We start from the raw sequence: 14120 nt of genomic DNA on the forward strand, positions 1-14120 counted from the left end.
ACAAAAATTCAAATCGGGCCTTACCATTGGGCAAATTACAACTACTCGTTGTCCTATTAGCCCAATAAGGGACCCAATACATGAATTTGGGCTTTTTATTTATTTATTTTTTTTATTTATAATGATTTAAGACTTTATTTTGGATGCTTTCAAAAAGGAAAAAAAAAAAAATAATAATAATAATCAACAGGCAAGTTCGTCAATAATCCAACAGTTAGGAATTAGGATAATTGGCTTCAAGCAATAGACCTGGGTTCGACTCCCAGCTGATGCATTTTAATTTCTAGTTTTAACTAACTGAGAATGACATTAGAGAAGCTTTCATACGATTTTTTGCATTTTCTCTAAGTTCAAAAAGTCATTTAATATTAAAGTGATAAGACATTCTATGGGGATGCTAATAAGTGTTTAATACGGAGTATATAAGTTATAGGTATTATTATTCTTTATTCCTTTACAACATTCTAATATATTTAATACAAGTACTCCCTCTATCCCTTTATGTTTACGCCATGTTACTCATAAAGCTCACATAAAGTAAGCCCGTGATGCAAATAAAAGGAGACGGAGAAAATATACTAAGTATGTTAAGTTTTTGTTTTCTTTTAGTAGTGTTATTATTGTGTGCACAAATTAAAAACACTATATTTTCTATTAAAAAATATGGCTCAAACTATTAAATTGAGCACCTGTTTTGAATAGTCGGAAAATCATGCACATATCGCATGATTAATCGTGTATCATGATTAATTATCATCTTCAAGTAACAAGTATCTGAATTTTGACTATTATTTCAAATATTGGTGCAGTCTAACAATGAAACATTTCAATTAAAAAAAATGCTCAATCAATTTTTCCAAAAATTTGGAAGATGAGATAGTTATCAGAGTAGCCCAGAGAATTCTAAAAGGAACTACCCAAAAAAAAAAAAAAACCCAGAATTCGAATCATAATGATACATGTATACAACCTAATAGGCTCACACCTAGCTGTATGCCCATATGCTGATCACCAAAGTTCCAACTCAACAACCCCTAGAGCAGCAAAATTATGCAACAACGGGTACAAACTCAAATGATGTCTGCAACGGGACCCAAAAGCCGGATTTGTATTCAATTACAATGTATAAAGTAACCTGCTAATCTCTGCCTAATTACCGGCAATCAATTTCAGCAAACCACCAATCATGCCGCCCCACAAACATTGATGTGAACAGGAGGTCCTCGACAGAAAATTGGTTCGGTGGGTGAATCACTTCTTGCACGTGCCCTAAGGATCTCGTTAGCATCATTGATCACTGAGGCAGCAACTAAGGTGTATTCACCAGGTACGAGGAAATACAATGAGAATTGGTGCTTAATTTCCTGAAGCGGAGGTACTTCCAAAGTAATTCCAGAGAGAACACCTAAACAAAAGCAGCAATGCAATAAGAATCAGTAATCGGCCTAACAGGCTAACTGGCACAAACTCACCCCTTGTGTTTAGCATTTCATTTAGTACGAAATGCATGTTTACAAACTTACACTAGACCATATACAAGGAGCTTCTATCTTTAAGTAGACAATTAACAGCGGTCATTTTTCAGCAAACAACACATCTGGTTCAATGTAAAGTTGAAATACTAGCATAATTAATTTCCGTAACAGTTAATGACAAATTCACCAAATAAGATTGTACTAGTACTTCTTTGCTCTCCAAAATCACCACCATAAAAAGAAAAATATACGAGAAGAAATGCTCCAAAGTTCTACTTACCAGCCCACAATACAGTAGCGTTGGGACCCTCAAGACAGTTCTCTCCAGCTACGTCTCTGCATGTAATGCTGAGATTCATCTTGATCAATTCCTTGGTATTATTACGAACCAGAACTTCCATAGGAGTCATGTCATGTGCTAACACTGAGCTCTCTGTTGCAGAACTCTGTAGATCATCTCCTAAACCACCCCGAGCAAGCCGAAAGGCAAAAGTCAAGGGATCAGGGAGCAGCACATCCATAACAGATGATTGAAGGGCCGCTCGCATTGCATCCTTGATATTCAGTTCTCCAGTGTTGTTCCTTCCAGATTCCCATCGGACTTTAATCCTTGATATCAAGTTCTTTATACAAGCATTTAGCTCAGCTTTAGCACTCTTCTCTGAATAGCTTGAATTTCTACCACTAGAAATTCCATCAACCAAACGCTCCTTAATAAAAAAGGAAGCATCAAGAACTGGTAACTTAAAATGTTCCAGTGGTATCAGCACTCTAGCAGAGGAATCCCTATCAATGGTGGTTTTTGGATAGCCAAACTCAGCAGGTTCTTGGTCAGTAGAACTATCCTCGTTACTAGAATTTTCGAGAAGAACAGAAACGCTAATATCAAATACAACATCAGTAGGATTAGACAGCTCAAGTTCAAGGAAACGCAGTCCCCAAGTACCCCTATATGGATCCTTTTTCACCAATCTTTCAATTCTGTTAGAGCCTGAAGATAGCTCAGTATCATTGTCTGCTATAGATGGTTTAGGAATGTTTTTGCCAACATGAGCAGGAATCTCCATTGACAACATACGAGCCTTCACAAAACATAATCCCTGTGAAACACAGACATTCAATGGCACAACTAAGCGTCTTCCAGGAGGTACAACGGTATTGTCTGCTGCAGACTCCATGTCACATCCCGAGGGCCCTGGCAAAGAGATCCATTTGTAAAATAGAATAATAAATCTATTGGATCTTTTCAACATTAACACGAAAGGAAGAAAGAAGGGGAGTGGGAAGAGGGGGGGGGGGGATTAATAAGAGCTTGTGGCTGGTGTTCCGATTTTTTTTTCAAATATTTGGAAAAAACTAAGATGGATAATTTAAAGGAGATTCATGACGAGGCATGTGAATGTGCAGCAATTAAGTCATAACCATACAATACAGACGTGAGCAGAACCATGAACACCAAGGCAACCACTCAAGCACCACACAGAAATAGTAAAGCAAAAGGAAGCATGCAGAGCAGAATTTTGTCTCCACTAAAAAAAAATAATAAATAAAAACCCTACAAGCTAAAGCAACAATCTTCATGCACCATAAGCCATTCATGAAGGTTTGCATTGGCTAAAATAATTTATAAAAAGGGGGAGAGGGGTTTGCTGGAGCTAAACAGAAGTTGTTCATTAGAAAATCAACAAACTTGGTTAATAGGGTGAGCAAGTTCAATCATTGATCAAGCAACATTGAAAAATGTGTAAGTTGTTTATAAACAAAAATTCAATATTATGCTGAGACCTAATCAAACACCCAATATGTTTATTAAACATTATCAAGTAACTTATGTAGAAAAGAGAAAATAGAAGAGAGGGAAATGAAAAAAAATTATATATCGATCATGAATGTGAAGAATTTTTTTTATTCTGGATGAAAAGGGAGAACAAAATGTGAAAATGATGCAGAGGAGATCAAAAGGAGGGAAAGGGAAGAATAACTCCTTTATATTTTCTTATTTTTGTGTACAGCGATAGTTGGCCTATGAATTCATAGCTATTTCTCTAGAATTACATACGAGGACATATCTATATACTTATACAGCTGTACTAAAGCAGAGTTTTTTCGGAGAGAATTCTCTCCTAAACTCTTACTTTTTTTTTTTTTTTAAGATGTTAGCAGAATTATTAATTTGCATAGGAACTTTATGATTTAATTATTTATGTTACGCACATTTTTCTAGGCACTTCTATATTTGAATTTCACTTGCCATTAATTTTAAAAACCGAGCATGGCTCAGGAGTTATCTAGTTTAGATTATACTGGAAGAGTAGTGCCAAGTGGTAACTAGACTTGTGTTTAGAATAGAAATGCTGACAAAAATCATGCCAATCTGCAATCTCAATGTCTCATGACTAAATACATACCTGCATAATGAATCATCAACATCGGGCTGGTCCCATCTTTTGACTGTCGTCCCAAACCCCCAGACCTCCCTGCAGCAGTATCAAAGTCCACAGTGGTATGTTGCCAGGCTCTGATCGTCACTGGTAAAGTGATCTCTGCACCTGGTTTAAGTGGAAGGGCAGATTTCAAATTTTCATATGCAATTGAAACAACAGCATCTTGGTTTTTCCCAGACAATGATATATGTGCTTGCTCAACTGGAACTGTTCCTGCATTGGCCAGGCTTATACACACATCACGAATTTCACCTTCATATAAAATGACAGCGCCATCACCACCTACAACATGAGAGACAAGCAATGGCAGAGGTGAAACCACGGAAACATTTGGGACTGATACATTTCTCAAAGTTGGGGAGCCACTGCTGCGGAAAGGATCAGACAAAACAAGCCCTTGTGCTGCACCAAGCAGCAGGTTATCAACGTCTCTAAAAAGATGTTCAGTGATAACTCCAAAGCAGTGAACAATGCATCCTGGAACTGTTATGGGTCCCACAGATGTAGGAATTCCAGATAATGCAATAACTTTTGATGAATTAGAGGAAAGAGTCACACTGATGGGGAAAGCATCAAAGTTTCCAGTAGGAACTGAGAGATAAATACTATCGACAACCAAATCAAAACCACATGGGTTGGCCAATTCAACAAGCACCTGAACTGGTTCACCAACAACCCAAATCAGCTCTTGCTTACTGTTAATATGAGTGTCCCCTTTGCTAAATGGAGTGTAAATAAAAGGTCCTGAAGGAGCAGCACCCGCCCACCAATCTTCTCTTCCAGAAGTGCGCTTCACAATATCCATCTGAGATGGACTGATTGGGAAAGAATGTAACCTGCATCCAAACAAACACTTCAACATAAACCAAACTTATACTTGATATATATAGATAGGTAGCAAATGTGCAAGCTGTCACTGCAAGGTTTAAATTTTAAGATGATCTAGTACATTCAAAATAGCTTTTAGATTACTATCATACATTGATTGATCCCATCAACTTTACACCGGATGTGGGAGCAATAGTTCTTCACCAACCTCCACCTTAAAGGTAGACAGCAGATTGAGAGCATCAAGATAAATGAGAACAAGTCATCAACACGTCCAACTTAAGCTAAAACATGTAGCCTATTCCTACGTAAGATGCTAGATATGTGTTCAATAAAGGTTCTGCAACTGAAACATAGGGGCAGGCGATGTAAAAGTAAATGAACAAGTTGTGGCAATTAGCATAGAGATAAACATATAGAAGCATACAATGTAACAATAGCACAAAAAGCTACAGAGTAACTTAAGTTGGCTTAACATTTAACAGTCCAACAGCTAAAACATGAAGCAAATAAAGAACACAGAAAAAATAATCATAAAAAAATTTAAATAACGTGATGGGTTTCTGAGATTGCCATGGTTGTAATTACTATTTTTATAAAAGCAACTCAAAATTTTACAAAAGAACAAGAAACTACATGAGATCACACAGATTGATTCAGAAAACATATACAATTATACAATGAATAATATTGCTGTAACATCCATATTAGTGTCAAGGTTTATTTTCTTATTTTTAGAGTATGGCACGATACTGAAATCACTTTGCAGATTAAAAACACATTTGGCACCACTTCTGCAGGCTGGGCTAACTATCAAGTTTCACAGGAATCTGAAGATGCCAATTCTGCCATGCATAAACAAAATGAAAAAGACAATTATGGCCAGAATTTACCGAATGAAAGGCAAAGCAGGGTCAGCAGAGCGAGTCCCTGAAGGAAGCCTAGCTGCTGAGTTCGTTAGAGCAGTTGCAAGACCATCTTGACCAGCTGGTGTAATAAGAGGATAGTAACTTCTCAACAGTCGCGCAGCCGCACTCCATGCAGCAAGAGGATCACCTGCTCGCACAGCAGATTGAAGAATTTCTCTAAGCACAACCATCTGTAGAGTGCTCCACTGGGACTCGAATAGTGAAACTATAGAATTGAGATTCATCTTTCCACCATCCACAGGACTTGATCCATTTTCCTATCATCAACAAACGGTAGACAGTTGAAAGAAAGTGAAGGACAATTTTAACAGCTCAAGTCTTACAGAAAAAGAGAGGGGGTGGGGGTGGGGGGTGGGGGAAGGAAAAAAAAGAGAGAGAGTTATAAGGCAGCAAAAAAAAAAAGAAGTTATTTTCCTTAACAAAGTCACAAGAACAATACTAAACAAAGTTTTGCAGCTTCTAGCCTAAAGACAAACTACATGAGCATTTAATAGAGACTCGTTGAATATACAAGATGCAATATGTACAAGATATAATTTAGGAAGGGCTGAAGGGCTCCTCTGATGTCGTAATGAAACAAATTTGCCATCTAATTTATCGTAAGACTATAAAGTTATTCACCTTTACAGGATATTACAAGAATATCACTAAAATACAGAGTGCTGCTCCCAGCTCAATCAATTTGAATGAGAATTAGAGGTTTAAGTCCAATAGGCACATTAAAACAGAGATAATAGGTATACAATATAAGATTTTAAACAATATCAGAAATATTATATTATTAGAAGGAAAATTTTGAGCTTTAGATTCCACAAAGAACAAACTGAAACAAAAGTCCTCACTAAGCACAGTAATAAGGCTACATAGAAATGTCACTAAGCACGGTAAATTGCCTATTTGATCAAGGGCCTATAGAGTATAGATCCCCTTGCGACTAATATGGCAACATAATTCTAAATTAACCACCCTCCCCCCAAAAAAACATATCCTAGCTATGAGTCCCACTAAAGGCATAAACAAAGCTACAATATGCAAAGAATTCAATAGGTATGAGCAGTAATTGCAGCTTATCGCATTGCAAGCTCATTTGACATTGTTCTCTAGGAACAATGAGTGCAGGAAACTAGAAATTCATTCAAAGAGGAGAGAAATAAATATCACATAATTGGCAATAGTTCCAAATGGATAGAAGACAGAAATTGCCACATTTTCATAATGTAAAAAAATCTCCGAGAAAATACAGCCATAAAAAGCAAATTTCTTCTCCTCCATGCATACAGATTGCTCGAGTTACATGAGATGATTTTCATTAAAAAAAATTCTGTCATGGGATGACACAGGACTCAATCAGATTATCAGACTAAAATATTACATTCAAACTAAAAGCAATCAGCCAATACCCTAAGAAGAACTGGAAAATAAGCAGTAGCTGAAGTCAGCTTATTCCCTCATTAACTCTTTCAACATATATGAAGCCGAGCCATGCTTACCTGCACAGCTTGCACTCCATAATTGTCTACTTGTACTCCTTACTGTGGACGCACAATTACAGTACATTCTCTCACATTTGAGAGCAAGAAGACAACTTGGAAGTGTTGATCAACATTCTGATCATACAGAGGAAGGTGCTAATAACATATATTATTCTTCGTTTTCAAAACAACAGCTTCAATACAAGATACTAGTTTAAGAACAAGCTTTGCAAAGATCAAACTTTAATATAAGCCATTAATTACTCACAGGAAGCGAATCTCTGGCCCTAGATGCTTTGCTTTCAACACGATAAGCTTTTGTTGATATAGCCAACACTTGCAAGGCACTTATAGCAGCAAATCTATTATCCTGTTGCAGATACAGCTGTGCTACCAGCCTTGAGAAGAAGGCGGCTTTTCTCTCATACCCAAGCCTTGCATAAAGTCGAGCTATCTCAACATATAGTACTAATCGATCAGTGGCATCAATCAAGGATTTTGCGCCATCTGCTGCATTTGTCAGTAGTTCTACTACGTCTTTAGATTGTTCCCTTCTGACAAAATGAAATAATTTGCAAGGACCAAGATTAAAAAATCACGAGGGAAGGAGCAGAATACAACTTCCAATCTTAGACTATAAAATCCAAACCATCACCAGGTAAACAAAAACAAGTATAAAAAGATATACCAGTTGTGCAGAATAGAAAATATAAAGACCATCAGCTTCAACCATTTCAGGTACAGCCCTTAATGGCTCAAAATATATTACAGAGTGGAACTTAATTTCTATACTACCAGCATTACAAGGCCAAGATGTAGCGGGTAACCATCCATCGCAACTATACTAAAAACATATAATGATGCATACTCTATAACAACAGAATCAATATTTAGAGCAGCGTAATTGAAATTAACTTTAAGATATAAACAATTGTATCCGTCTAGTAATACTCTAAAAACTGAAGGTAGCATTCCAACTACTGAGATAAAGTTTGTTTAATATAGTCATCAAAAGGAATAAACATCACTTCTAGATTCCATTATGCAACAACATAAATAACAGAGAATGTTTACTCACTAATCTGATTTTTCAACCTCAGACCGTTTGGAATTTTCACAAACAAATTATATCAAGGTCAGCAAGATGATTAGGAAAAAATATCCCATAAAGGAATCACCTGCAAAGGAATCGGGCCAGCCTCAAAGTAGCCTCAAGTTCAAAGCTCACAGGTGAAACTCTGCAAGAGAGTAACAAGACTGTAGGTCAGGCTAACACATCAAAGGGGTTTTTTCATTTTCAAAGATTATATCAATATACATCAAAAGCTGAAATGTGCAAGAATAGAGTACAAACAATTTCTTTGCAACTATGAACTCTAATAAATATTATGAACCCTGTGGCCATTTTGCCATCAATCCATTCTTGTGAGCTCAAATTCCATTGGAATGAACATTCCATCTATTCTCCTTATAACCAAAACCATTAAAAAAAAATTAAAAAAAAAAAAAGAAAGTTGAATTATCAACTTTTCCAACCTCACTCTTAGACTCTTAGCTTTATAAAAAGTGCCTGAGAGAAGGAGGGGGGGGGGGGGCACTGAACTTCAGGCCTAATTGCTTCTTTGGAAAACAGGGTATAGCAACTTACAAGGCTGCAATAGGTGCAGGGATGTGCACGCCTTCCAAAAACCCTTTGTGCTTTGCGACACAGCCTTCTGTAAACTAAGCCCTTTGCTTAAGAAAGTTAATACTTTGTTCCATAACATACTAGCATATGTTCTCTTCATCTAGAATAAATTGTTTGGAGGTCTGGTTTTCTATGTTTTGGATTTTAATGGTTTGGTATGATCATGTCTTGTTCGACAGAAGTTTGACCATATTTTTACGCTAATATATAAGGAAATGCATCATCAAGTAAGATCTTGTTAGATTCATTTCAATGTATATAGTCTAAACATTCAAATATTTTTGGTCTGATCTAAGCTAGTATGTTGATTAGATCATATAATAAGTAATAAGTATGGATCATATTCAATCAGAAAAAAGACATTCATATTAGATCATAGATCACAAAAAGACCAATTTTGATCATACCAAATAAGCAACATTCAAGTGAACTGAGGCTTTTTCTCTTCACCTTAAATAAAGGTATGAATTCTGTCAGCTGAAATATACTTTCAAGTCTGATTAGATCTCCAGTTTTGACTAATTAAAATGATATTTGTCCAAAACTCATAATAGCCTCCCATGTTCACATCTAAAATCTATTCCAAAGTGGACAAATTTATAAATGACTTAAAGATAGGATTATTAGCTAGAAATAAACCAAAGTGAGGATCAAAATACTGCCCTCACCGGTGCACATATTACATAAAACACACTTTTTAGTACCTGCGCTCACATCAAAAATCTTTAGAAAATCTCTGTCAATGAACTTTAATATTAATATTAATTTAAGTTCAACCCATTTTAATTGCTTCTTTGCTAGGGGAAAATATAGGAGCAATTGGAGAAATGGCTATAAATAATAAACATAATTTCACACACATATTTGATTTTTTACCAGCAAAAACAATGACAAGGTGATGCTCTGTATGCAAACTAAGAGTTAAGGGTGATTACATATAATATAATTGATTTCTACCAAATATGATGAGCATCAGATTAGAAGCCCACTTCATAGTGATTAATTCTCCCTCTTAAAAAAAAAAATGTGCCAACTATTCTTATAGATAACAATCATAACATAAAGACAAAGCAAGTATAGAGTAGATTGTACCTCTGTGAATTGTCCTGTATGAATGACTTCCTATAGTGTACAATGACACTATTATACCGATACTTCACCTCGTCCTCCAAAACTGGATCCCTCTGGCCTATACGATCCATCTATTCACACACACAATTAAACAAAAAGTAAACAATCACAAGCTGGATCACAGAAAAAATAAAACAGCCAACAGTAAGTAAAGATTATACCAGCTTAGATTTATACAAACTAAATGATGACCTTGTCGCAGACGTCACCAATATACGAAGGGCTATAATCCCTTTCTTCAAACAGAAAGGGAAGAGACTATGCACAGGAATTAACTAGGAGAAAAAAAAAAAAAAATACTCCCTAGAGCGAAAATGAAGATTCACAATACAAACTACAGGCTGATAAAGTGATAATACATCTACTTGATGATAAACATACAATTTAAGTGATTTCAAGTCAGTTCCATCCTCATTAGAACAGACTATGGAGTTAGTAATCACTTGCATTCCACGGAAGCCTGATTGTAATATAGTTCTCTACTATATAAGGGATAAAAGACACATATCTTGAAACATACTTTTGCTTACCCAGAATAGACTAAAAATAATGCCGCGCAAAATATAATATAATTGACATATAATGAGACAGCTAGTGGGCCCAAAGATTACCATTAATGCACAAACACTGCCCTCAAGCGCCCCAGCGTACCAGAAAAAGTCCCCTGTCAATCTGGCAAGTTCTAAAGCAGTATTGTAGTGGGCATTGGCATCAACAGGTGAACCGGCTAAAAGACAGTAATCTCCTATGGTTTTCTGCGCACGGCCAAGTCTCCGCTTTTTTGCCTTGATCACCTGCTTCCAACACACAAGTCAGATACAATCACTGGGAAGGGGCAACCAGGCTACAGAGCAAGAAAATTTAAAATCTAAATCCATGTAAACACCTAAACCATAAACCTCCTCTGAGCTGAGACTGGCTTGTGAATCCAGAGGTGTCTTGACAATTGTCCCAGCAGATTCTGCTTTGAGGACCCATTTCTCGAATTCCATCAACAATGAAGCAGCGATATCCTGCATCATTGTGTGCATATGCATCTCCAGAGTCTGTCTATCGGCAGGAGGAAACAAATTCAAATTGTCCTGTCTTCTATTGCCATCTTTAAGCTGCACGAGAAGATATAGGCCCCATTAAACAAAGCATCTACAAGTAAAGAGGATGAAAAGAAGGGATCAAGGAAGCAGGACACATGGAATTTAATAGGACAACTGGACAGCTAGTTCCACACTTTAAATTTGTAGCAAGACCAGTTGATAATTGTGTGACCCTTCATAGCTTTTGTCTCCATAAAAGATACTCAGAAAATTCCACTGTAACACAGTAACACCTTTAAAATGTACAGAGCTACTAAATGTATTTATACCCCCGAATCAAAGATTCAAATCTGGTACTTTTTGGAGTTTAGGGAAACACTGAGTCACTTGTATAACAAATACAATTTCAAGGCACAAGCAGACTCTACACTATAATGTCCATGTAATCCAGAAAGCTTAAATATTGAACAATCAAATGCAAATGAATCAAACATAAGTACATGGAAAATAAAACTGAACCTATGAAAAAGATGACATTCTGGATTCCACCTCTACATGAACATATATAAAAACCAAAATTCAATCTTATAAGAAATTCAAGATCACTGTTATCTAAATGCAAGGCTCAAACTCTGTCCTCAGTAACATAATATACAAACAACCAAATGTTGTCCATTTCCACAAAATTAAAAGAGACCACAGTAGACAATATTACAACTATGGTAGACAATGTTTCAGCTTATAATCATTGGTCAATATCCCTATTCCTATCAAAGATTAACTAATAGTTGGTAAATCAACTGCCTTTAGAGTTTAGAATCAAGGTCTAACAAGAATAGCCTCTTTCCTTTGACAAAATTGCTTAAAGAGACCAACGCAATCCCGCATGTGTAACTAACTAACAATGAAACCCCCATCATGACAACATCCTATTACCCTAGGTTAAAGCCCCTTCACACGCATCTTGATGGTGGTATAGTTAAATTTTGAGCCAAGTGAGTGATGAAAATATTAAATATTTATATTCAAAGTCAAACTCCTAACATCTCAAAATGGCTGCCATTCTGACCAAAATTATTTGCCTCCCACTATCCTTGTCACGGTACAATTTCACTGGTTATTCCAAATCCTCTATGTAATATTCATGTTAATTTTAAAATTTCAATGTAATAATCAACAAATTTTTATATGTATGTGTAAACCTCAATATGACTTAATTTGGGATGGAGTAAAAGAAAAATTAAGACTAACAACCTTGCATTCATCTATTATGAGTCATTGTGCCCAAATTAATCTTATCAAACATAATCACAATTCTATCAGCAACCTAAGAATCACATTTTAAAACATCAGCAATCAGGATAGGCCAATGCCACTGCATTGAATTATCGATGTGCCAAGTTGCCAATATTTTGTTGTGGCAAAGGGCACATTTCCACCTCCCATTTCAACACCCCCGGTTCATCTTTAACATTTCCTACAGTATTGTAGACTAAAAAAAACAATAGGAATGCGTGGATCAAAAATTCTCAAACATATCAAACCCTGCCTCTGACACAAGATCATGGATAAACTTGCAAGAGATTTGGAACACTGAATAACAAATAATAGTCCAAGTCCATTTGTAATACTGATAATCAATACTAAAAGCATAAGGATTTTTTAAACAGACCAAGCAACGTTACAGACTTGCAGCTCAACAACTCATAGTCTCAACTAAGAGTACTATGGCTTAGAATTGCTTAAAACACAAAATCCTGATTTACGGAAAAAGAAGTCCAATTTGAACCCAATTCATACCTATGATCCAGCTTAACAAACTGCACATAATCTAGTAAGCAGATATATTGATCAAATAACACATAAACCCAGGTGAACATATAAGGCAACTATATGAAATGATGCATTTCATTGAACATAAGATCTGCCAACCTGAACACAAAATCTAACTTACCATAAAATTAACAACTAAATGGGAAATTACATTAACAATTATAGTAATATTACCTGGTCCTATACATAATAGGACATTCCATTAAAAAGGTTCATATCCAAATCCAAAGTAACCATAAAATCAACAATTTCCCAAATGCAGTTATCACATAATAATTACAGATATACCACATTATAACTCCTCATCCCACAACAATATGACATTTTTATCCAAATCACCCACAAAATACTCGAAACCTCGGATCAAATCCCGTTTACATAACTACCTTTGCAGGACTCTACATGATAGTTACATAAGAATCACATTGAAAGTAAAATAGATCAAATACCTGCTCATCACTAGGGCAAAACCCAAAGCACTTCTGAGACAAAGAAGAGTTATACCCCTTACAAACAATGTTAAACTGATCATTGACAGAATCAAGATCAGGGGAAGAAGGGCAATGAAAGATCCCAATTACAGAAAGGATTTTACGATTGGATTGAAAATCTTCCCAAGGGCTAGGAGGTGACCCACCAAGAATGAACTTAAAACGAAGACACCCAGAATCCCAAGGTTGATGGGTAAAGGGGGATTTCTGGTGTTCAGTGTAGAATGAACTGATTGATGAAAGATCGATTTTTGAGTGAAGGGTTAACAGAGAAGCGTATTCTCTGAAAAGGGATGGTGAGATTTGGCCGATTGGAAGCACTGCTATTCGGATCGTGCACATTGACTCAATGCTTACATCTGGTTCCATTTTTGGGGGAGTGTGAAGGTGGAAGATTGAGATTGTAGGAGAGAGGATTTTAAGTGTTTGAAGATGGATCGGAGATGGTTTTGTGTTTTTGGTATGTTTTCTGCAAAATGAATGATGTCGAATTGTTGGGAAGGAAGGGCTAAAGGGAATGGTAAAATGCAATACTCGTAATAAAAAAAAAGGATCTTGCTGAAAAACGTCTCGAGACGTTAGTAAAATAATAATAATTATTTTTTTTTTTTTAGGGGATGGAGTTTTACTTTAAATAATATTAAATTTAAAATGTATGGCAAAATCATATGTGGATCAGTGTAAATTGCTAATTTAGTTATAATATTTCCACATTTAATTTTCTTATCTAACGTCCTAGAGCGTTCGTTACCTTTTGCCTAACAAAAATACACAATTGGTGAAAGTAACACCTGGT

General features: G+C 36.0%; 1 protein-coding gene across 1 annotated transcript; it reads right to left on the bottom strand.

Moving 5' to 3' along the window:
- Positions 1-830: 830 nt before the first annotated feature.
- Positions 831-13838, bottom strand: LOC145642492 (trafficking protein particle complex II-specific subunit 120 homolog). The gene is made up of 10 exons (XM_081693701.1): positions 13283-13838; positions 10866-11072; positions 10578-10760; positions 9928-10037; positions 8327-8386; positions 7417-7702; positions 5641-5933; positions 3884-4755; positions 1756-2670; positions 831-1405 (listed from the first exon to the last, which is right to left on the bottom strand). The coding sequence occupies exons 1-10, from the start codon at positions 13691-13693 to the stop codon at positions 1185-1187; spliced, it is 3558 nt and encodes a 1185-aa protein (XP_081549827.1). The 5' UTR covers positions 13694-13838; the 3' UTR covers positions 831-1184.
- Positions 13839-14120: the final 282 nt, after the last annotated feature.

This window comes from Chenopodium album, chromosome 8 (assembly GCF_948465745.1).
Source record: "Chenopodium album chromosome 8, dcCheAlbu1.1, whole genome shotgun sequence".
Lineage (NCBI taxonomy): Eukaryota > Viridiplantae > Streptophyta > Magnoliopsida > Caryophyllales > Amaranthaceae > Chenopodium > Chenopodium album.